The sequence below is a fragment of the Sciurus carolinensis genome, chromosome 4 (assembly GCF_902686445.1).
Source record: "Sciurus carolinensis chromosome 4, mSciCar1.2, whole genome shotgun sequence".
NCBI lineage: Eukaryota > Metazoa > Chordata > Mammalia > Rodentia > Sciuridae > Sciurus > Sciurus carolinensis.
In genome coordinates, this window is record NC_062216.1 from 151,070,507 (window position 1) to 151,094,937 (window position 24,431).

A 24,431-nucleotide genomic window follows, 5' to 3' on the forward strand; every position below is an offset into this window, starting at 1 on the left:
GGATGTAAACATCAGTTTACAAATTGATAAAGAGACCACAGGCCTCCCATGAATGGCCGTATTTGAGAAGAGATTATTCTGTCTTTGAACAGCCTTCCTCTTCGCTTCTGGGTAAACATCCTGAAGAACCCTCAGTTTGTCTTTGACATTAAGAAGACGCCACACATAGATGGCTGTTTGTCAGTGATTGCCCAGGCATTCATGGATGCCTTTTCTCTCACGGAGCAGCAACTAGGGAAGGTAAGGCCCAGCTTCCGGTTTCTTAAACATGCTCCCAAGTTGGAAGCTCTCTGTTTTGTACATATCCAAGTAATAAGTGGGTCTGAACTACACTGGCTGAAAAAAAAGTCAATCTTGGTCACTATAAATTTGCTTTTCTTTAAAATTTGTCACATTTACTTTTTTTATTTTTATTTTTTTTGGGGGTACCGGCAACTGAACTCAGGAGCACTTGACCCCTGAGCCACATCCCCATCACTATTTTGTATTTTATTTAGAGACAGGATCTCACTGAGTTGCTTAGTGCCTCAATAAGGCTGGCTTTGAACTCGAGATCCTCCTGCCTCAGTCTCCCGAGCTGCTGGGATTACAGGCATGTACCACCTCCCCCAGCCACATTTACTTTAAATCTAATTGTTTTTAAAGTGAAAACCAAATTAGCCCATCTTATTACAGAATTGTGCCTTTGAAAAACTTCACCACCAAGCAAACATTTTGTCTTCTAGAAAAACATTTGATGGCCACTGATAAACTACTAAGGCAGAGTATGAAACTATTAATATTTGTCCAAGTTAATTCCATCTGAATATATTTTTTAAAAGTCTATTCAAATATAACAAATAGCTTATGGGGAAGAAAATTTTGCCTGAGATTTCTAACAATACGAGTTTGTCAATTTATAATCAAAGCCATGAATATTGCTTTCCGATGGCTTTCTTTGCTGATCAAAAGCCCCAAGAAAGCAAAGAAAGATAAAAATACACAGCAAACTTTGAAAAAGATGTTTTGCTCCTTTTCAAGCACTCCAGAATATTTTAAACCAAGCAATATCTGTATCTAATGGATTTCAGAAAATCTTTGAACATTGAGAAATGGCTCTTTGGTAGGATTTTTCAGAGTACCTGGAATGAACGGTGATTGATGTTTCACGGGTGCCTCAGATCCCTCGTCATAATTTCAATTTTGTCACCACTCTTCCTGCAAAATGAACCTGATTCCACTTTTGTCTTCCCTTGCGTTGCCTGGAAGAAGGCGAAATCCTCTGCATTATCTTTGACTCTTCTTCCTTCCCCCCAGTCCACTCCCTTTCTCTACAGCGCCTGTCCCTTCGTCCCCTCTCCACTGGGCTAACTGCCTCCTGATGCATGTGTGTGCCCCTGCTGTCTACCCAGCCTCTTCTAAACTTCTCCTTTTCACTGTGTCTCTGGTTATCTTTCTAAAACATCAATCTGAACTTGCCAGCATCCTGCTTAGGAAACTGAGACTGTTTCCATGACCTACCAGGGGAAGTCTTCCCCGCGCTGCATGACCCTTCCTGCTTGGCTTCAGGCCTCTTTTCTGGCCTCATCATTTTCTGGCCCACTCCATGTTTTCACTTTCCCACACAAACCAGGAACTTGTTTCCATATTTCTTTGCTCCTGTCTTTCCTGCCTCACAACCCTTCTGTCTGGTAAAATCCTACTATTTCATTCCTTCATTCACAAACATGATTTCCTGATGTGTGCCAGAGACCGCAGGAGACTCCCCTCAGTGAACCTTTCCTGAGGCACGTTCCACAGGCCTTTCTTTATTCCATTAATAAAGTTCAACTTAGCAGGCAGCACCCTAAAAGACACTTACATACTTGTTTATAGTACATTTTCTTTACAGTGTGCTAATTACTTCAAAATTACTTACTGTAAATTTGTCCTCTCAACTAGATTGTAAGCTTCTCAAAGTCAGGTCATCTCTGTATACTTTGAGTGCCTGCCTAAATATTCATAGAATTAACGAATGATCATTGCAGTTTGTGAGTTCCAGTCAAACTTGACAGGAACACCTCAGAAATATCTCAGTCCAGGTATCTTTCAGAATGATTCGTCAAACCATTGATTTAGCCACTGGACTTTATAAACGCACTGGGACATAAGCCCTATCATTAACTCGCCTATCTTCCCTGAGTAGAATTTTACATTTTGTGAAAAACCACGACAATTTAAAATAAAATCTTCACTTATCTTATTTTAAAATATTCTCACCATTATAATTATATACAACCACTCAAACTGCCTAGGAACCTTTGCAAAATCACAGCCACCAATACCAATAACCATGCACTTCCTTGAGGGAATTGGAAGATCTTTATAACCTAATGAAATAAGAGGGACAGACTGGAAAATCTGCCACTGCCAATTACTTACCAGCTTCAGAGTTATATAAAGGGCTCAATCAGACCTACAATCAAGTCTTTTATAAATGCCAAAATTCACTGGTGGGTGAGGATGAGAGCAAATGTTTTTAATTCAGGCTTTTTACCACCATTAGTAATGAACTATGATTGAAATAAGTTCCATTGTTACAGTAACTCAAAATCATGCAAAAATAATAATTTTAGTTCTTTTATGAGAGGAAGGCAGAATATATTAGCATTTAATACGCCTGAAAATAACAGTGACTCACCAGAACTATCTAGATGGCAGTCAGTCACTCAGTCAACATTTATTGAGGCCTCCTGCATGAAGCCTTGTTAGCAGGTGTAATACTGGTTGGTGGCGGGGGTTCAGCTACTCTGTACTGTTACAAATTCCCCATGTTTTTTACTCTTTTGGTGGTGAATTCTTTTTTGCAGGAAGCACCAACTAATAAACTTCTCTATGCCAAGGATATCCCGACCTACAAAGAGGAAGTAAAATCTTATTACAAAGCAATCAGGGATTTGCCTCCATTGTCATCTTTAGAAATGGAAGAATTCTTAACTCAGGAATCTAAGGTAGCATTCAGCAGAAATAAGCTTGCATTTGGTTACTCTTTTTAAAAACGAATTTGAGTCTCTCAACAGGCCTTTCTTTGTTCTAGAAACACGAAAATGAATTTAATGAAGAAGTGGCCTTGACAGAAATCTACAAATACATCGTAAAATATTTTGATGAGGTAAGATTGTATTTCACATCTTTTTAAGCTATGACTCAGCCACAAGGATTGATTATAGCATCTGTGGGTCTCAGGACAGTTCTGGCATCCCAAACAGCCAGAAAGGGAGGCCAGAAAGCCTGCCTGAGATGGGGGATCCTGGCACCAAGCCAGACCCTGCACACGGCTGTCCCTCTGATAGTTGATCACGCTGCCCGCCTTTGGATCAGCCTGAATTTACATTTGAGTTCATGGGGCCTACAGCCACAATGACTCAAGTTAACTTTAATGAGTAAGTGGTGGCCCTGTTAAATGGGGCCAGCTTATGCTTGATTGTAGTCTGCTAAAAATGAAAGCTAAGCCTATTAACTCGCCTAGATTCTGTATTCAATAGTTATAGGAAATTATGACATATTTCTAACTTAAGCAACTATTTCAATTCTCCTTTGATTAATTCTCCTTAATCTGGATGCGTTGTTTCCAAATAAATGTTAATTCCCCCTTCCCTGATTCCCCCCACTCAGTCATGCTGGGACAGGCTATCCATGTCACTGGTGAGAATAGCTCACCAATTCCATTTGCTACTTGAAGATCAAGTGAAGCGCTAAGGTAGGGTAGAGGCAATGAGTTCCTTAAACATGATAAGCATCCCTCTCTTTCCAGGGGTTAGGGGTGAGAAGGGACGCACTGGGGCGGGGAGGGAGAGGAGGGACTAGGCTGCCCAGGACGGGAGGTAAGGGAGGGAAGTTTTCCTCTCAGATTAGGATGCCCCTGCCTGCTGCATTTTAAGGAGAAATATTTGCCTGCATGTTGGCTGCCCAGGAATGCTTGCTGTGCTTGGAATGGCTGTGACATAATGCATAAAGTAGGGCCTGGGAAGTCTGGCCCCATATTTGTAAGCAAATAGTTGGTATTTTCTTGTGGGCTTCTATTTTAAGCCAAAGTGTTGTTGATCCTGTGATAATGACTTAGCAAAACAACTTGCAAAGTGAGTATGTAAATGATCGAAGAAAATGTTGGCATCTGTTTCATACAGATTTTACCACTCACGGCATCAGGAATGCAAAAAAAAAAAAAAAAAAAAGGAATTGTAATGCTAAAACCACAATATCTAAAATAACTGTTCTAATTGTCAACAGATTCTAAATAAACTAGAAAGAGAACGAGGGCTGGAAGAAGCTCAGAAACAACTCTTGCATGTAAAAGTCTTATTTGATGAAAAGAAGAAATGCAAGTGGATGTAAGCACTCTGGGGCCTGGCTTAACCTGGCAAAGTTCTTCAGACGACTTGGGAGCAAAATGGCTGCTTGAGCTACTCTGTGTCGTTAAATTTTTAAGTTTGCACATGGGTTCCACTTTGAGCACTGTCTTTTCAAGAGACCAAGGCACATGCACAGCTTTTAGAAAGCGTATCAACCACTGTGCCTGTGTATACCGTGGGAACCCTTCTGTAAATAGAGTTGAAGTGGTTGTTGCAAACAGCCTCCTTGTTTACAGAGAATACAGGGCCAGTAAGCAAGTGTCAGTATTGTAATTACAGTCTCCACTTAAGCACAATGTTATCTAAGTGGTTTTGTTGGAAACTACAGCTATGTAGCACTTGTGACTACACTGCACCTCTGCAGAAAAGGGATACTCAAAATGTGAAATGAGTCATTTGGAAACAAGGTGGGGGTGTTAGGGCAACCTCGAGGATTTGCAGCATTGAAACTTTCCCTAGTAGTTCTTGGAAAAGCTGACCGCAGAATTTGGTAGTGTGTACACTTAGCATTTGTGAGTGTGTGTGTGTGTTTAAACCAAAAACTAACAGTGTTGCAACATTGTTGAAAGGGCTCGTGTTTTTCAGCGGTCACTAACTGCACTCCACCGAACTCACCTCCATTGCATCAAGGAGCTCTAAAGCAAGGAGAGTGAGTGGGCTTTACTGAAATGCAATGGCATTTTACCCACTGTGTCCTAATGTATGTTCCTTTTTTAATTTATCTTTTCATACTAAATGTATTTGATAGTGGTCATGTTGGGTATTATATAAAGAAAAATTTGTTTATTTCTGTTGAAAAACCTTGATCAGAACTATCTGTGGAAATGTAAGTCACTCCTCTAATCCTACATTTCTATACTAGTGTCTCCTTGCTTTAGATTTCTGGTGAACCCTGTGGTTATAAATACTTGTGTGTGATTAAAAAAAAAAAAAGATACATTCTGCATTTCATCAGATTGTTGTTCACACTGGAGTATTATATATAAATATATATATTTGAGGCCCCAGGCCTGAAAAATATTAGTATACAACTTGGTATCTTAGTCTTACTATGTACTTTTTGAAAGTATTCCTTACAGGAGAAAGAATTTAAAATACCCGATTTTATTCATGCCTTTCTTTTTAAACAATTCCCTTTCCAGTTATACTGTAGTCTTTTTATTGCTGAGTTTTTTATTCCTGAATTTTTGCTGCTCATGACCAATTTTAATACCACTGTGTTTTCCTTCTATTAAACCAGAAGTAAAAAGTGTTAATTGGCAACTCTCAAGCTTTCCTTGTGGCAGGCACCTTTTACCTTTGGTGCTCTAATCCCCAATCTAGGATAGAAATTTTATCAAGTAGCAAACCACTGATCACTCATTCCTTAAAACCATTTACCAACACTGTATGGAACATCAGGACTGAAATGTGAATTTGTCTTAGGTAAATGCAATTCATTTTCGTTCCTTAATATCTGGTAAAGTGTGAGAGAGGTGACACCTCACCCAACAGTTAAGAGAAATACGCAGTTACTGCCCTGATACACACCTTCCCAATCCTGTCACTTTTGACCATTGTCTGTCCAATGGACGCATCTCAAAAATACTACCAAATAGGTTACTTGTAGGTCTAAAGGTGAGAGGTCTGGTCCCCATCCAAAGCTGCTACAGTCTTCAAAGAGGTGAAGGCGTTCATCAGAGAACTGTAAGAGTTGAGAGCCAAGGGTAGGAGAGTTGCCCAAAAGACTTCCCTTCTCTAGGGTACAGAAAACTCAAAGGATCAGCGACAGCTTTATTTATCTAAGTACTTACTAAATGCTACGTGAGGGTGTCCCTGTCCAACTCTGGCACACGAGTCCTGTGTGGAGAGTTACCTCCTCTTCCAGGTACTGTGCTGTTAGGAACTTTGGGCAAGTCACTTACCTCTTTGTGCCTCAATTTCTGTATAATATTTCTAACCTACCTCACTGAGGTGGTGTGAAGATTCACTAATGTATGTAGCGTGTTTGTCAATCCACCAGTGAAAAGCACTATCTAGATCACATTTTGGATCACATTAGCCAAATGCAGTAAATGGCCAAATTAGATGTGTGCTGAAGACAATCAGTCACTGGGTCTACATTAAACAGCAACTAGAGAAACAAATGGCAAACAATATTTTTAAGTTTCTTTGCATATTTTTTGGTGCAAAACAATTCATTTATAAACTTTTTTTTTTCTAACACTAGTGTCTACAGCAGCATTTAAAAATTAATTCTGTTACCTTTTCCATATTAGGGTTTAAAGTCTATTTCTTATTGTATACCTGATTGAAGCTGTTCTTCGAGATGAATGTTTTAAATGTCTATATCCAAAAATAAACATTTTGATGTAATCATGGACTGTTTTAGTTTTCTTTCCCTGCCCCCCCCCCCCCCCCAAATTTTCTACTTACAGGTAAACTTAAGTTTCTTGCTAAATGATGCTAAGGGTTGCTCAGTTACATTCCTGTCCTCCAATATCATCTTGGATATTAACTGTGAAGACTTCTCGATAATGAACACTCTATTTAGTTTGGAAGATTTGAGCTTTGCCTTGATGTGAATTAATTTCAGAATTCCTTGAAAAGATATTACATAAGAAAACTTCCAAAAGATGCAGAATGAAAAACAAGGTAAATAATGGCATATTAGGAAAACAGAAATAAAACATAATTGATTTGATCCAAAATAATGGGAAACAAAGTTAAATAACTATTTCTAGAGGGACCCCACTAGGTTCAAGTTATGTGATCATCAGCCCCTTAAAATAGCAATAGGATTTAATTACTGATTCCAACTCAACAAAGCCAAAATCAGTGAAGTCTTCCAAATTGCTAAATGTACACTCTAAGATCAAAAAATTAAACACAAAACAATATAGTTAGGTAGAAAAATATTTATTAAGCTCTTTAATAAATTATGTGTACACGGCTTTTAGAAAAGGTAGCCTTTTGCAATTAACATATATCTTTAGATACATTGAAGTTTTTTTAGACTGTACCTTTAAATTGTCATCTTTTTCCCAAAAACTAGAGGTTTACAACTCTTGTATATAGTAAAGCAGCTTACTTCTTATTGTCAAGCACCTCGGAGATGAGGAAAAAAGAGTTCAAGATGGACACATTTCAGGCAAAATTCCAAAAAAAATTCAAAAGTAAAAATTTAAAAACTTGATTCCCTGTTTATTCTTATTTATTTTTATATTCAGATATTATATATTGTAAATATCTCTGAAACTTTCTTTTAATGCTTTACTTGTCATCAGTATAATTGGAAAATCTGAATATTGTGCAATGCAGCATGTAGCTGGTATCTTTTCTAGAGGCACATTTCAAGTATTTTGGCAAACAGTAATAAAGTATATCAATGCCACATATGTTAAAACTGCATGCTTTATTGAGTCTCTTTCTTTCATCCCTTTGATCTGCCCTTTATCCAAGAACATCATTCCCCAGGAGATCCAAGTTCCTCTAGTTGTTTTCTTTGTGTTGTTTCTAGTTCTTCCAGTCTTTTGCGAAGTAGAGAGAGTTCCCTTTGATGCTGTTCCTCCTTAAAAATGATGTAGGAAAGCACAGTGAAAGAAACGGTCAGGGAAAAAAAAAAAAAAAACCTAGAAAACAGTCACAGCTGGGTAGTATCCTTTCCTTTCTCTTTTACATAGGCCTGCAACAACCTGGTAGGGCAACGATGTCCACTTTAGCCATCTAAAAACAGACTACCATGGGTGAAGCACTATACTAACTACTGCTTCTCTCCTGCCTCAGGGCTCTACCCTTAAGCAAAATCCAGACTATTCTTCCCTAGGTGTAAAATTCACCAGGGAGTAAATTAGAAATACTAAGGGCCAGGTATACTTACATGGCAACTTTCAAACAAGACTGGTTTTAACAGCTGTTTATTACAAACAAAGCACTTGGTCTGAGATTCAGTTTGGTAGCTAAAATCTTCCACACTTTAACATTATAAACCATAATTACTTATTAAATATTCATCTTCTGAAAACCATCCAATCAATTTGATTCCTTCAATATCTCAGGGGCCTGATACAGCAAAAGGAGTCCAGATTTGGAATCACAGGATTTAGGTTTAAAACTTAACAGTCACTTATTAAGCTATGACCTTAGGCAAGTAACTCCACTGCTATGACTTGGGTTCTTCATCTATGAATTGGGAATAATAATACCTGCCTCAAAGTATTTTCATTAATGTTAAAAGGTAGGTAAGATGCAGAGTGAACTGCATTAGTAAATGCTCACTAGTGGTGTAGGAATAAGCTACAAACTCTAGCCTACTCAAAGACTCATTAATCAAGTTGCTTAGCTACTGCTCAATAGGAGATTTTACTCCCAGCACCATCACTTTAAAGGGATGGAATACATTCAAATCTACTTTTCAGCACATTTCTATGATAAATGAAAGAAAAAAGTTAACGCTGGCCTTAAATGGGTATGCCATTTTTGTGACTAAGATCACATTTACAATTTGAGTTTAATCTCTGTTTACACAGACTTATAGACATGTTTGACTTCCCTTCTCCTAAAATAAATGCTCATACCTGCATATGTGGAGGAAAGGACAGTTCCATGCCTGGAACCATGGCTGATGACTGCATGCTAACAGGATTGACAGATGCTGTTGGAGGCATGTTAGGAACCAAAATTAGACTTCGAAATTCATTATGTCGTCTTTGTATATCCTTTAGTCTTTTTTGAAGCCTTGTATATTCTTCAAATGGAACATTTTGTCTTAAAAAGGACAAAAGAAAGTGTTTGTTCTTTAATAGTTATATGCTATTGAAAAATAGTATGATTCATAATATAAACTAGAAAAGGAGGATTTGTAAACTATGATATATCTGTATACTATATAAAAATCTACTTACCTAGAAATGTAAACATGACATCTTAATCATATATGGTTACTAGCACTAATTTTAAGATTTTATTTGCCAATTAATCAAAGATTTAAAATAGTTTGAGACTTTTACTTTCATTTCCACAGTCTCCCCCATCCCCTTCTACCCATCAATCATGAAACTAAAAGGAGATTCTTTAAACCACAAAAATATTCACAGTATGGAAGGGTTAAATCTTACGAAATTGGCATCTTTTAGGTGAAATATGGTCAAATATAAAGAATTACATATAGTTCAACCTATTTTTTTAAATACAGGTGTGATATCATGATATAACAACAACAAAAAGTACTGTTTGTCCCTGGGTCCTGGTACACAGCTCCTTAAAACCCTTGGAATCCTGGGAGTGAAAAGAGCATCTTTTGTATGATAATGAGATGACTGGCAGCTGGGGGACCCTAGAAAGCTTTAGAATAAAGGCAGGACACGAGAGAAAGATTAAGGCTTGGTTAAAGAGCTGGAACTTGCAGCTTCACCTCACCTGCGCCTCAGAAAGAGGCTGAAGGTTGACCAACAAAATTTGACTTCAAATGACCAACAATGTAAACAATCATGTCCACATAAGAAGCTGCCATAAAATAACCCAACTAACAGAGTTTGGAGGTTGGTGCCGCTACACAGGGCATGGAAGCTCATGCATCTCCTCCATACCTCTTCCTTCTGGTTGTTCATCTATCTATATCCTTTGTAATATCCTTTATAATAAACTGGTAAGTGTAAGTAAAGCATTTGTAAGGTCTGTGAACTACTCTAGCAAATTAATCAAACTCAAGAAGAGGGACATAAGAATCTCAATCTATATATAGCCTGCCCATCAGAAGCATAGGTCACAACCTGGGATTTGTAATTGGCATTTGCAATGGGGCCAGTCAACCTGTCAACCATTGGGGACTCAACCTGATAATGTCAGAATTGAATTATAGGACATCCAGCTGATGTCCACTAGAGAATTACCTGACTAGTGTAAGGGAAAAACCTCCACACATCTGGTATCAGTGTCATGTTGACTATGTAAGAGTAGGAAAAATATTGCTTCTTCCTATCTTCTATAGTAATTACAAAGGTAAAGTTACCTAACTTTAAGAAAAAAATGACAAGGGAAAATAAAAAAAATCACCATCTTTTGTGACATGACGATCCTTATCATGAATCACACCAGTTATCAAATTCAGTTTCAAAATCATTCAAAGTCCTGAATCAGCCAGGCACATTGGCACATGCCTATTATCTCAGCAACTTGGGAGGCTGAGGTAGGAGGATCACAGGTTCAAGGTCAGTCTCAGTAACTTAATGAAACCCTGTCTCAAAATAAAATTTAAAAATACTTCAATATTAATGGTTATGAAGGAAGTAGGAAGGTAAATTTAGTGGTTTCCTACTCTGAAACAAAGTATTGTATAGTTGGCATGATCCACAATTTAGAAACCTCTTGAGTGTTCTTAAAAACACCAAAGGTGGAGGGGGATGACTGATTCACATTTTGTTAAGAATCACAACAAAGAACACTCGTGTACATCACAAAACATCACTGCCATATTACAGGCAATTTCCATTATAAAAAAGTACTGAAAACTATCACTATTTAGCTGAATCCAGATAAATATTTCTTATTCTCTTGAATTTAATACAATACTAAATCAATATAAAACCACTAACACCAATCTAATAAGGCAAATCTTCTCTGCTCAAAAAATGTTAAGGATGATTATTAGCTATGCTTAGATGTGCCTATAAAATCAGAAGTGATAGCCCAGCAATATTTTTCCATGCTAGAAAACCAAAACTGACCTTTGATTCAAAGTTGTAGCCATGATTTTCAAAACTATACGATAGCCACAACTGCATTAGCAGTAAGAACTCACACCACTCCTAGATATCAAGGTCAGTTACTATACTAAAGCCAGTGACTGACCTTTTATGTCAATCTCAACCATAAACTCAAACTTTTTGGTTTAAAGGAAAAGTCAGTCAGAAAGAAAAATATATGATAATGCATTAATGGATATCAAATAGTTTTAGATATCTTTTAAATATATATATTTTAAAAGAAAACAAAGTATGTTCTCAGAAACAAAGTACTATGACATCAAAATAACTACATGGAGGGAGACCAAGATGGCAGACTAGAGGGTGACTGCATCTCATGTCGCTCCAGAACTCAGGATTCAAGAAGAGGAGGTATTGAGAGACTTGGGACCAACTCAGAGCCGCCGGGTGAGTCTCTCCCACTGGGTGAGGCTCCGTGGCCAGGGCGGTAGTCCTGGAACACAGGGAACTTCGTGGAATAGAGCTGCCCAGCAAGACTCCCCCGCTGCAGCAGTGAACCTGGACAGCTGGGACAGTCGCAGAGGGCTGCCCAGTGAGAGGCTTCCATGCAGAGCTAGGCTCCCCCCGCCCAGGCGGCAGCCCCAGACTGCAGGCAGCTTCTCGGAGGAGGGCTGCCCAGTGGGAGACTTACTCGCAGGGCAAGGCTCCTGGCACAGGTGGTAGTTCCCGGATCAAAGGGAACTTCTCAGAGGAAAGCTGCCCAGTGAGACTCTCCCACCAGGTGAGTCTTCCCAGTCAGGCAAAGGTTTCCCACCAGGGTGGTAGACCCAGAGACTCAGACTCAGACCCACACCAGCCGTGCCCCAGCCCGCAGTCTAGTTCCCCTTTGGCTGACCATCGATCAACAAGTGGAGGCGCCTCTGCCCACTAACAAGGAATATACCCCACCTGAAGGCCACCACCCTAGAGGGGCAGCTTCCTTGTGGATCACTATATTATCAAGTTCCTCCAAGACTTGAGGCTACTGAACGCTAGGAGGTGAGTTACTGGAAATCTACAGGGACAGAGGAAATCTGCAAACCTCAGAGTTTCACTACTAGAGGGGAAGATACCTGAGCAATATGAGAAAACAAGGGAAGAAAATGTCCCAAACAAACCTAGATGGTACATCAATAAAATCCAAAGACAGCATGGCAGAAGAAATGTAAGAAAGGGAGTTTAGAATGTACATAATTAAAATGATCAGAGAAGCAAACAATGAGATGAAAGAGCAAACGCAGGCTTTAAATGATTGCACCAATCAATAGTTAAAAAAGCAAATTCGAGAAGCAAAAGATTATTTCAATACAGTTAGAGATACTGAAAAAAAAAAAAACCAAACAGAAATCCTTGAAATGAAGGAAACAATAAACCAAATTAAAAACTCCATAGAAAGCATAACCAATAGGATAGAACACCTGGAAGACAAAACCTCAGACACTGAAGACAAAATGTTTAATCTTGAAAACAAAGTTGACCAAACAGAGAAGATGATAAGAAATCATGAACAGAATCTACAAGAACTATGGGATATCATGAAAAGGCCAAATTTAAAAATTATTGGGATTGAGGAAAGCTCAGAGAAATAAACCAATGGAATGAACAATCTATTCAACGAAATAATGTCAGAAAATTTCCCAAATCTGAAGAATGAAATGGAAAATCAAATACAAGAGGCTTATAGGATTCCAAATATACAAAATTACAACAGAATCACACCAAGGCACATTATAATGAAAATACCTAACATACAGATTTTTCAACCCAGACCCTAAAAGCTAGAAGGGCCTGGAACAACATTTTTCAAGCTCTGAAAGAAAACAGATGCCAACCAAGAATCTTATACCCAGAAAAATTTACCTTCAGATTTGATGATGAAATAAAATCCTTCCATGATAAACAAAAGCTAAAAGAATTTACAAAAAGAAAGCCGGCCCTACAGAACATTCTCAGCAAAATATTCCATAAGGAAGAGATGAAAAACGATGTAAATCAGCAAAGGGAGGAACTATCCGAAAGGAATAGCCAAATAAAGGAGAAACCAAGTCGTGTCAAAAAACAAAAATGAGCCAAATGACCGGGAATACAAATCATATCTCAATAATAAGCTTTCTCTCAGCAAAGGATACTATCAGCAATGTGAAGAGAGAGCCTACAGAGTGGGAGAAAATCTTTGCCACTCATACTTCAGATAGAGCACTAATTTCTAGAACATATAAAGAAGTCAAAAAACTCTACACCAAGAATACAAATAACCCAATCAACAAATGGGCTAAGGATATAAACAGACGCTTCACAGAAGATCTACAAGCAATCAACAGATATATAAAAAAATGTTCAACACCTCTAGTAATAAGAGAAATGCAAATCAAAACTACACTAAGATTCCATCTCACCCCAATTAGAATGGCGATTATCAAGAATACAAGCAACAGTAGGTGTTGGTGAGGATGTGGGGAGAAAGGTACGCTCATACATTGCTGGTAGGGCTGCAAATTAGTGCAGCCACTCTGGAAAGCAGTGTGGAAATTCCTTAGAAAACTTGGAATGGAACCACCATTTGACTCAGCTATTCCACTCCCAGGCCTATACCCAAAGGACTTAAAATCAGCATACTACAGTGATGCAGTCATATCAATGTTCATAGCTGCTCAATTCATAATAGCCAGATTGTGGAACCAACCTAGATGCCCTTCAATTGATGAATGGATAAAGAAATGTGATATATAGATTATATATATATATATATATAAATACATACACACACACAATGGAATATTACTCAGCCATAAAGAATAATAAAATTATGGCATTTGCAGGCAAATGGATTAAATTGGAGAATATCATGCTAAGTGAGATAAGCCAATCTCAAAAAACCAAAGGACGAATGATCTTGCTGATAAGTGGATGATGATACACAATGGGGAGTGGGGTGGGAGGCAAGAATGGAGGAAGGCGGAACTGTATAGAGGGAAAAGAGGGGTGGCGGGGAGGAAAAAATAACAGAATGAATCAAACACCATTACCCTATGTAAATGTATGATTACACAAATGGTACACCTCTACTTCATGTACAACCAGAGAAACAAGTTGTACCCCATTTATTTACAATTAAAAAAAAAAAAAAAAAAAAACTACATATAATACAAATACATTACCTATTTAACACTTGATTTTCTGTCTCCAATTCTTCTTTCTTTGCCTCCAAGACTTCTACTTTCTCTTGCAATCTCTTCAATTTGTTTTCATGAAGAGATTTTCTCTAAAAAGAGAAGATTAATATGAATATGTATGTTAATACATAATTTCCTATTTGAAGAAAACTACATAATGAATATTTTATATACCAATTTTTTTCTTTTAAATTTAGAGATGAATGTTTTCAGTGAACACTGGGAACAAAGATTAGCAGATATGGCTCTTACTGAAAATTGCAAAGATAATAAACCACACTGCTACCACATTTCCTCAATGTGACAAATAGAATTATTATGAATATCAAATCAGAAAATTGTTATCAATAACTAAATTGCAGCAAATAAAAAATCTAAAGAGAAAAGGAGTCAAATTTTTCTAATGAATCTGCCTGTCTTCTACAAAAGAATCACAAGTTCTTCATTGTCCCAGAAGACTTGTTTAAAAGAACTGAAACAAAACTGAAAATTAAAAGCATGTTCGTAACTGATAAATTACTAAGCAGAAAATTAAAAGGATTAGAAAGCCAAGATAGAATCTAAATGCCATCTCAGTTTAAAAGTCTGCTGTTCCAAATAATTATTAAAAGGAAAAAATTAACTTTACAATACACTAAGTGAAGTTTCTAAACGTAAACATTGCACAATTTCATTAAATGATATGGAAAAGTGGGTATAAGGCCAAAGAAGTATATGAACAAAAGTAACATTATTTTTCAGTTTTTATAAATAGGTTTTTTTTTTAAATAAAAAGATGAGTATAATGTTGGAACTCCCTTAGTAGCTGCAAACATTTTAAATATTTGCTTTCTCAAATATAACAAAGTTTATAGAAAAATCCAAAGATGACCAATGTAAAATTCAGTGAAAAACCATAAATTAAATGCTGGTATGATCACCTCACGTGCCAAGAGCAATGCCTACTTCCCCCTGGGGTCTGACCACTACCAACAACATCCTCTGAAAAGGTAGATAATCAATGTATTGCCAAAGTGATAATTCAGCTTTGCCTATTTTTGAACCTCATATGAAGTCATAGAGTGCATTCTTTTCCAAGTGACTCAATAATATAATATTGACTGATATCATATTATTCATGTTAATACCATAAGCCACCACTTAAGGCCATTACAGAATTCATTATATTCACCCCCAATCCACTATAAGGGTCAGCTAGATCATTTCCAGTTGGGATTATCACAAGTAATACTGCTATGGGCATTCCTTCTCATCCTTCCCACTCCTCCACATCCTCCAGTACTCCCAGAGGCCTCCTCATACTCCTCCCATTTACCCTGGGCAAAGGATCTACTCTTCTATCTTTATGACCATAAGTATTTATTTGTGTATGCATGAGTAATTAAGGTGTTCATCTCTCTATCCATCCACCCATCCATACAGAAACCACACAGCATATACTCTTGCATCAGGAATTTTTCTCAACATTTTATCTATGATTAAGTCATGTTAATTTGTTGTATACCACAGTAGTTCTTTCTCATTATTGCCATCCACTGTAAAAATGTACCACATTTCATCCATTTTCCTGTTGATGAAAATTTGAATCATTTCCAATTTGGGGATATTATGAATAAAGTTTTTATGAACATTCCTGAACATGTTTTTGGTCAGCATATGTACTCATTCTCTTGAGTCAATATCTAGGACTAAGTCACAATCAACATATTTCAGCCTTAGTACATACTGACAGTTTTCTAAAGTGGTTTTACCAATTGCATGCCCAACAGTAAGCTATTCAGTTGTTCTACATGCTTGCCTACTTGGTATGGTCAGACAGTTCTTTAAATTTTAGCTATTCTGGCAGAGTATGGTACCAATTTATTGTATTTTTAATTTGCATTTTCCTGACCACTAAAGATGTTCAGTACCTTTTCTTATGTATACTGGTGATCTGGATACACGTTTTTTGTGAAGTGCCCATCCTGATCTTTTGCACATTTAAAGAAAACTTTGAATAAACTGTTTCTTATGGATTTGTAGGAGTTCTTTATATATTCAGGATATGAACCCTTTGTAGATAGACTGACCTTCTCCAAAACTGTAGTGGCAGTATCTTTCTCAAAAGTATCCTTTGAGGTCCAGGGGACAGGTCCAGCTGCCCAGGCAGGCCTGGGGTGGGGTTGGGGGACTGTTCTAGTCAGCTTTTTTACTGTTGTGACTAAATGATCTGACCAGCACAATTATAGAAGAGGAAAGGTTTATTTGAGTTTCAGAGGTCTTAGCCCACAGATGGCTCCATTCCTTGGGGCTTGGGGTGAGGCAGAACATCAAGGTGCAAGAGTGTAGCAGAAAGAAGCAGCTCACACCCCGTTGAGAGAAGCAGAGAGAGTGAGTCTCCACTCTCCAGATAAAACTTACATGCCCCAAAGCCACGCCCCAATTCCAATGTCCTCCAGCCACACACTACCACTTCAATTAATCCCATCAAGGATTAAATCTCTGATTGGGTTAAGACTCTTACAAACCAATCGTTTTTTCCTCTGAACCTTCCTGCATTGTCTCACATGTGAGTTTTTTGGGATACCTCACATCCAAATCATAGGGACAGAGAAAGAAAAGGTGTCCTTTGATAAAAAGCAGTTCTTAATTTTAATAAAATCCAAATTCTCCATCATATCTTTTATAATTAGTGTTTTTTGTATCCTATTAAACTCTTTACTTATCCCAAGAGCCTATGATTTTTCTCCCAAGTTTTCTTCTAAAAGCTTTGTTTTTACCTTTCACATTTAGGTCTCTGGTTCATTTTTATTTATGTTGTATCAATAGGTTAAGGATAATCAATTGATACACTACCCTTTACTTTAAAGATTCTTATCCGTTTCCTACTAAAATGGAAATGTCCATATACTTGTCTATTTCTAGACTCTATTCTGTTCTATATGTCACTTATCTACACTTATGCCAGTGCCACATTGTTTGAATGATTGTAGTTTGTAAGTGTTAATATCCTGTGGTAAGTCCTCCAGCCTTACTGTCCTTCAAGATTACCTTGGATATTCTCTTTCATATTCTTCTGTAAATTTTAGAATCTACTTTCTATTTTCAACAGAGACCTGATGCAATTTTGACTAGGATTCGTTTAATTTATAGATAAATTTGGCAAGAACATGTTTTTTAAAAATTTTTTAGATGTTGATGGAACTTTCATTTCATTCATTTATTTATATGTGGTGCTGAGAATCTAACCCAGTGCCTCACACATGCTAGGCAAGCTCTCTACCACTGACCCACAACCCCAACCAAGAACTAACATCTTAATAATAATATTGACTCTTCCAACTCATGAACATGGTATAGTTTTCTTCTTTAAGCATTCTTTAATTTTTCAAAGCAATATCTGTATTTTTCAATATATAAGCTTGATACATCCATCTTTCATTAGATTTGTTCTTAGGTATTTGTTCCTGGGTATGGATTTTATCTTATCGTGAATGGCATTTAAATGTTATTTTCATTTTCTTTTTTTGGTACTGGGAACTGAAACCAGGGATGAGCTACATTTCTGGTACTTTTTGTTTTCTATTTTGAGACAGGATCTTGCTAACATTGCTGAAACTGGCTTCAAACTGCAGTCCTCCTGCCTCGGTCTACCAAGTTGCTGGGATTACATGTGTGCGCCACTGCATCCCACTTAAAATATTATTTTGTAATTGTTAAGTATGTAAAGATAACTGATGTTACTTGATCTTGTATCCAGTGACTTTTTTCCCCCACCCTTGCTTCATTACACTAAGTAGAACCTCCAATAAAATAGTGAACAACATGGTGATAACACACTTGCTTGTCTCGTTCCCTGACCTGGGTGAATAGAGGAAAGCATTCAACATTTAGTCATAAGTATGGTATATTAGCTGCACGATTTTTGGAGATAACCATTTATCAGACTGAAAATTCCTTTCTATTTCTAATTTGATAAACATTTTTATCATTAGTGTTAATTCTGTGAAATTACTTTTCTGTATTTATTAAGATGATCACAATAGCTTTCCTTTTTCTGTTAGGGTGTTGAATTACTCTGATCTTACATGTTAAGCCACCTTTATTTCTGAAACAAACCCTAGATGTTCATGATTTATCATAATTTAAATGTATTGCTGTGGAGAAAAGATAGCCTCTTCAACAAATGGTGCTGGGAGAATTGGAAATCCATATGCAACAAAATGAAACTAAACCCATCTCTCTCACCGTGCATGAAAACAAACTCAAAATGGATTAAGGACCTCGGAATCAGACCAGAAACCCTGCAGATTATAGAAGAAAAAGTAGGTCCAGATCTTCAACATGTCGGCTTAGGATCAGACTTCCTCAACAGGACTCCCGTAGCACAAGAAATAAAAGCAAGAATCAATAACTGGGATAGATTCAAACTAAAAAGCTTTCTCTCAGCAAAGGATACTATCAGCAATACGAAGAAAGAGCCTACAGAGTGGGAGAAAATCTTTGCCAATCATACTTCAGATAGAGCACTAATTTCTAGAACATATAAAGAACTCAAAAAACTCTACACCAAGAATGCAAATAACCCAATCGACAAATGGGCTAAGGAAATGAATAGACACTTCACAGAAGAAGATCTACAAGCAATCAACAAACATATGGAAAAATGTTCAACATCTCTAGTAATAAGAGAAATGCAAATAAAAACCACCCTAAGATTCCATCTCACCCCAATTAGAATGGTGTTTATCAAGAATACAAGCAACAGTAGGTGCTGGTGAGGATGTGGGGAGAAAGGTACACTCATACATTGCTGGTGGGGCTGCAAATTAGTGCAGCCACTCTGGAAAGCAGTGTGGAGATTCCTCAGAAAGCTTGGAATGGAACCACCATTTGACCCAGCTATCCCACTCCTTGGCCTATACCCAAAGGACTTAAAATCAGCATACTACAGATACAGCCACATCAATGTTCATAACTGCTCAATGCACAATAGCCAGATTGTGGAACCAACCTAGATGCCCTTCAATTGATGAATGGATAAAGAAACTGTGGTATATATATATACACAACGGAATATTACTCAGCCATAAAGAATGATAAAATTATGGCATTTGCAGGCAAATGGATGAATTTGGAGAATATCATGCTAAGTGAGATAAGCCAATCTCAAAAACCAAAGGACAAATGATCTCGCTGATAAGTGGATGATGACACATAATGGGGGGTGGGAGGGGTTAGTGTTAGGGTTAGAGCTAGGGTTAGGGAGGGGGGCAAGAATGGAGGAAGGAAGGAGTGTATAGAGGGAAAAGAGGGGTGGGAGGGGTAGGGGGAAGGAAAAAAATAACAGAATGAATCAAACAACATTACCCTATGTAAATTTATGATTATACAAATGGTACGCCTTTACTCCATGTACAGAGAAACAACATGTATCCCATTTGTTTAGAGTAAAAAATAAATAAATAAATGTATTGCTGGATTCAATTTTCTAATATTTAAATTTTTACATCTACATTTATGATGTAAGTTTTCTTACTACTGTATTACATCTGTCCCTCAAAAAATATGTGGGGATGTTTTTCCTACTTTCCTATTATCTGGGAGAGTTCTTAAGATTGGTATTTCTTCCTTAAGTCACATGATATATTTTTTAATACTTTTTTAGTTGTTGATGGACCTTTATTTATTTATATGTGGTGCTGAGAATTGAACCCAGTGCCTCACACATGCCAGGCAAGTGCTCTACCACTGAGCTACAACTCCAGCCCACATGATGTATTTTCTTTGTAGAAGGTTTTTAATTAAGGATTTTACCTCTTTCATAGATATAAGACTCTTTGGATTTTCTAATTCTTCTTATATTAGCTTTATTACAATGTTCTTCAAGGATTGTATTCATCAAAATTGCATAATCAGTATAATTATTTTATAATATGGTTTTGATTTTAATACTTATAAGATATGTAGCAGTATCCCCCTTTTCATTAATGCCAGTCATCTGTATTTATCTCTCTAATCTATCTTATGGGTTGTTTGAAGAGAACCAGTTTTATTAAGACTTTATCAGTTTCATCAATCTTTTCAAAAACCAACTCTTACATTTCCAATTTCCCGTATCTGATGTCTCTTTCACTGATTTTCTTCTTATATTTTGAAGATGCTAATGATACCTGTTGTTAAATCTAATACTATCCATATAATTAATATTTATTAATTATATAATAATATCCATATAATAATTATATATTTATTGATTATAATAATAATCAATTATTGTGCCTTTTTTTGTTGTTGTTCTAAACTTGCCTTTGTTAATGTTTTCCTGTTTTCTTTCTTTTTTGGTACTGGGTATCTTACTCAGGGGCACTTTACCACTAAGCCACATCCCAGCCTGTTTTAAGTTTTTTGAGGGAGTGTCTCACTAAGTTGCTCAGGTTGGTCTTGAACTTGCGATCTTCCTGTCTCAGCCTCCCAAATCACTGGGGATTACAGACATGTACCACTGTGCCTGGCTCTTTCCCAGTTTTCTGGTATAATTCCCAAGCTGTTATTTCTAAGCAAGTGCTACATGGTTAAAGTCTGCATCTGAATATTCCATTACCTGTATTCCCTGTGGGGGTCCATTTATATTGGCTATTCTTTTGGCTTTTGATGTTATTTCCTCATGTACCTATTTTGTTGTTGTTGTTTTTAATTAATAAATGTATTTCTTAGAGCAGTTTCAGGTTACAGAAAAACTAAACAAAGCAGTGAATTTCCATATATTTTCTTCCCCACCCTATTTCTATTATTAACATTTTAAAATGTTATAAATCTGTTAAACTCATGAGCCAATATTGACAAAACTATACCTATAGTTTGCATTAGTGTTCGTTCTTTGTGTTGTATAGGTCTATAGGTCTTGCCAAATGCACAATATCCTATGCCCCATTATAGTATCACACAACCCTAAAAATTCCAGGGCTCTGCCTATTCATCCTCTCTTCCACTCCCAATCCCCAGTAAGCACTGATCTTTTTATTATCTCCATAGTTCTGTCTTATCCAGAATGCCATACAGTTGAAATTGCAGCACACAGTCTTTTTAGACTAGTTTCTTTCATTTAGCAATACATTTACATTTCTTCCATGTCTTTGAGTGGCTTGATGGCTTTTTTTTTTCTTTTTATTGCTAAATATTACCTTATATAGATGTACCAGTTTTATTCCTTCATTTGTTAAAGGATATGTTGGCTGTTTCCAAGTACTCTCAAAGCTGTTATAAATATTTGTGTATAATTTTTTTGTGTGGATTTAGGTTTTCAACTCATTTGAGAAAATACCTTGGAATGTGACTGCTGGATCACATGGTAAGAGCACATTTAACTTTATAAGACTACCAAAATGTCTTCCAACATGGCAGTACCAGTTTGCATTTCCACCAGAACGAGAGTTCCTAATGTTCTACATCCCTACCAGTATTTGCTGTAGTCAATATTTTGGATTTGGGCTATTCTAGGTTATGTCTGCTTATTTTTTGTAGAACTGGGTTTTATACATAAAAAAAATTGAGGAAATATTTTTCCAAACTTATAGTGTTATTTTTCCTTAAAGTAGATTCCTATTTGTTTTGGGCAGGCAGCAAGGGCTGTTAGCAGTATAAACTGTTAATAAATAATCCAATAATAAAGAACATGATTATCTGAAGCTGTGCTTCAGTACTTGCAAGGGCCAAGTTATTTTCAGCTCACCCTTAGTCTAAGGGCGAATTCCTTCAGGATTCCAATCCAAAGCACTAGTGGATTTACCTGACCTCCTGCTTTGTGGCCAAATCTGAACTCCAACTTTTGTTTCCCAAGCCCTGTGAGACTGTCAAAGCTTTGCTCAGCTTCCAGTTGTCTCTTCTGGAATTGGGAATTTCCCCTAAAGGAAAAGCAACCACAAATGCCTTGCTCACCTTTCTAGATTCTTTACCGCTAGGGATCTTGGCCTCCTAATCTTTCATGGACTTGTTATCTCTCTGAGGCCTTCATGGAGGTATTTTTAAAAATACCAAGTAAAATGTTCAATTCTACTTATTGTCATGGGGTTCATTCAAGCTGCTGTAACAAAATACCTAAGATAATTTACAAATAATAGAAATCGATTTCTCAGGTTTCTGAAGGTTAGAAAGTGCTGGTGGTATCTAGTGGGGGCAAGGTGCTTCCTCACAAGACAGTGCCTTCTCAGTGGGTCCTTCATGGTAAAAGGGCAAGGTAGTGTTAAGTCCACTCATGAGGGTTCTGTCCTGTCCTTGTTGACCTAACAACCCCCAAAAGACCCACACGTCCTATTACCATCATCTTGAGAGTTAGAATTTCATCAGATGAATCGGGGGGGGAGTAGGGGGACACAAATATTCAAACCACAGCAAGCACATGGAGAAAGCTGATCTACATATTTCCTTGTCTGTCACTACCAAAAAGCATATGCTTTCCTTAGGTATTTTATTCAAACAAATAGCAGATATTTTAAAGGTAGCAATGTTTATAATTTCATTACTGTATGATCACATAAACACAATTTTAAATCTAGTTGTATTTCTCTAGTTGGTCATTTAAACTGTAGAAAAATAAAAAATTTCACTCATGGTCAAATCTTTTTTTTTTTTTTTTTTTTTTTTTTGCGGTGCTGGGGATCGAACCCAGGGCCTTATGCTTGCAAGGCAAGCACTCTACCAACTGAGCTATCTCCCCAGCCCACTTCATTGTCAAATCTTAATCAAGTATATATATTAAATACACACACACCAAACATATATTTAATCAGGCCCTGTAGTAACTACAGGTCAAATACAAAGATAGGGATTTCTGTAGGAAATTCTAGTCTTTAAGTACAAAATCATGACAGAAGTCATTCTAGAGAAGGTAAGACAAGGACTGGGCTTTCTTATTCTTTGAAAGTAAAGGGATGTGGATTTACCCAAAGGTTCTCCAGCTAGGGACTGGTGAGTAAAAAGCATTGGTATAAGATTAATATGGCATCATATTATCAGTATACAGGACAGACTCTGAAGTTTGCCTCCTGAGACAAATCTAGAGATGAACTTCCAAAAGTCAGGTTCATAACAGTAGTCTCCTCATTTATCATTATAAAAGCAAACTATTTACTAATCACTTACTGTTTGCCAGGAACTGAACTCAAATACAATGAAAACTCAATGTGTACTGACTAAAAGATCCAATGACTGCCTTAAGACTTTATCATTATAATAATTTTGTTTTTGCAGATATCCTTATTACCTTGCTCTAAACCTAATTTTTCCTAAAACTTGCATGAAAAACTATGACTTTGGTAAAATGCATCTGAACTTAAGTGGCACACACAGGTCTGTGCTGACTAGTCTCACCTTCAGTGAACAATCACTAATTTCAAATGGATTTTAGTGCCCCACGGCAATCCTAGTAAATTTCCCTAATCTGATCACTCTCTGATCTCTCTCAACACTGGATATCACTTTTGCTCTAAAAGAAGTTAACGAAACTCACCTCAATAATTAGGATCTGATTTCTAAGACACTTATTCCTAAAACTTCAAAATAAAAGTTTATCTGTGAAAAAAGAAATAAGCTCCTATAACTTCTAGTGGTTTCCAGCTGAAATTTGGATTCAGATGTGCCTAGGCTTCACAGTACAAGGAAGCATAAGCAGGATTTCTAAGATTTCCCAAGTCATAAAAAAATTCATTGAAAGTCTAACACCCACATGCTTTTCAGTACATGGACAAAAGGCAATACAAGTGGCATAAAGAAAAAAACAAGTGCTTAATTTGGATATAAAACACTGGATTCTCATAAAATAAATTTTCTAATCTCAATATTTTACTACTTTTAGCATTATGAAAAGAGAAAATTTAAGAAGCTGGGAAAGTGAAGTAGTGCCTACTCAATTATCACTCCAACTGTCAATCACATTTGACATTTATATACAAAAACATAAAATGATTGCTAGGAACAGTGTCCTGGGCTTCCAAATTCAGAATATGTAATTGATCTAGTTATTTTCTCTTAAGCAAACATGAACAGTTAACTTTTCCAATAAACACTGATACTGTGATACTAGTATACCCATGATTATCTTTCTCTCATCTCAGTTATTCTCTTCTCACAACCAACATTGCTACAAAAAGAACTTATCAAATGGAGACATATCAAACACACACATGCAC

At 36.9% G+C, this 24,431-nt stretch overlaps 2 protein-coding genes across 5 annotated transcripts in view; one reads left to right on the top strand and one right to left on the bottom strand.

Moving 5' to 3' along the window:
- Positions 1–6,730, top strand: part of Plxnc1 (plexin C1) — a 141,339-nt gene extending 134,609 nt beyond the window's left edge. For both annotated transcript variants that reach the window (XM_047548414.1, XM_047548413.1), the window contains 4 exons: positions 93–240; positions 2,829–2,969; positions 3,056–3,130; positions 4,249–6,730. In XM_047548414.1, the coding sequence (XP_047404370.1) occupies positions 93–240; positions 2,829–2,969; positions 3,056–3,130; positions 4,249–4,353 (469 nt within the window). In that variant the 3' untranslated portion in view covers positions 4,354–6,730. The remainder of the gene's footprint in view (positions 1–92; positions 241–2,828; positions 2,970–3,055; positions 3,131–4,248) is intronic.
- Positions 6,731–7,260: 530 nt separating this feature from the next.
- Cep83 (centrosomal protein 83) overlaps positions 7,261–24,431 on the bottom strand; it is a 129,195-nt gene continuing 112,024 nt past the window's right edge. For all 3 annotated transcript variants that reach the window (XM_047548417.1, XM_047548416.1, XM_047548415.1), the window contains 3 exons: positions 14,251–14,354; positions 8,927–9,116; positions 7,261–7,920 (listed from right to left, as the gene is read on the bottom strand). In XM_047548417.1, the coding sequence (XP_047404373.1) occupies positions 7,816–7,920; positions 8,927–9,116; positions 14,251–14,354 (399 nt within the window). In that variant the 3' untranslated portion in view covers positions 7,261–7,815. The remainder of the gene's footprint in view (positions 7,921–8,926; positions 9,117–14,250; positions 14,355–24,431) is intronic.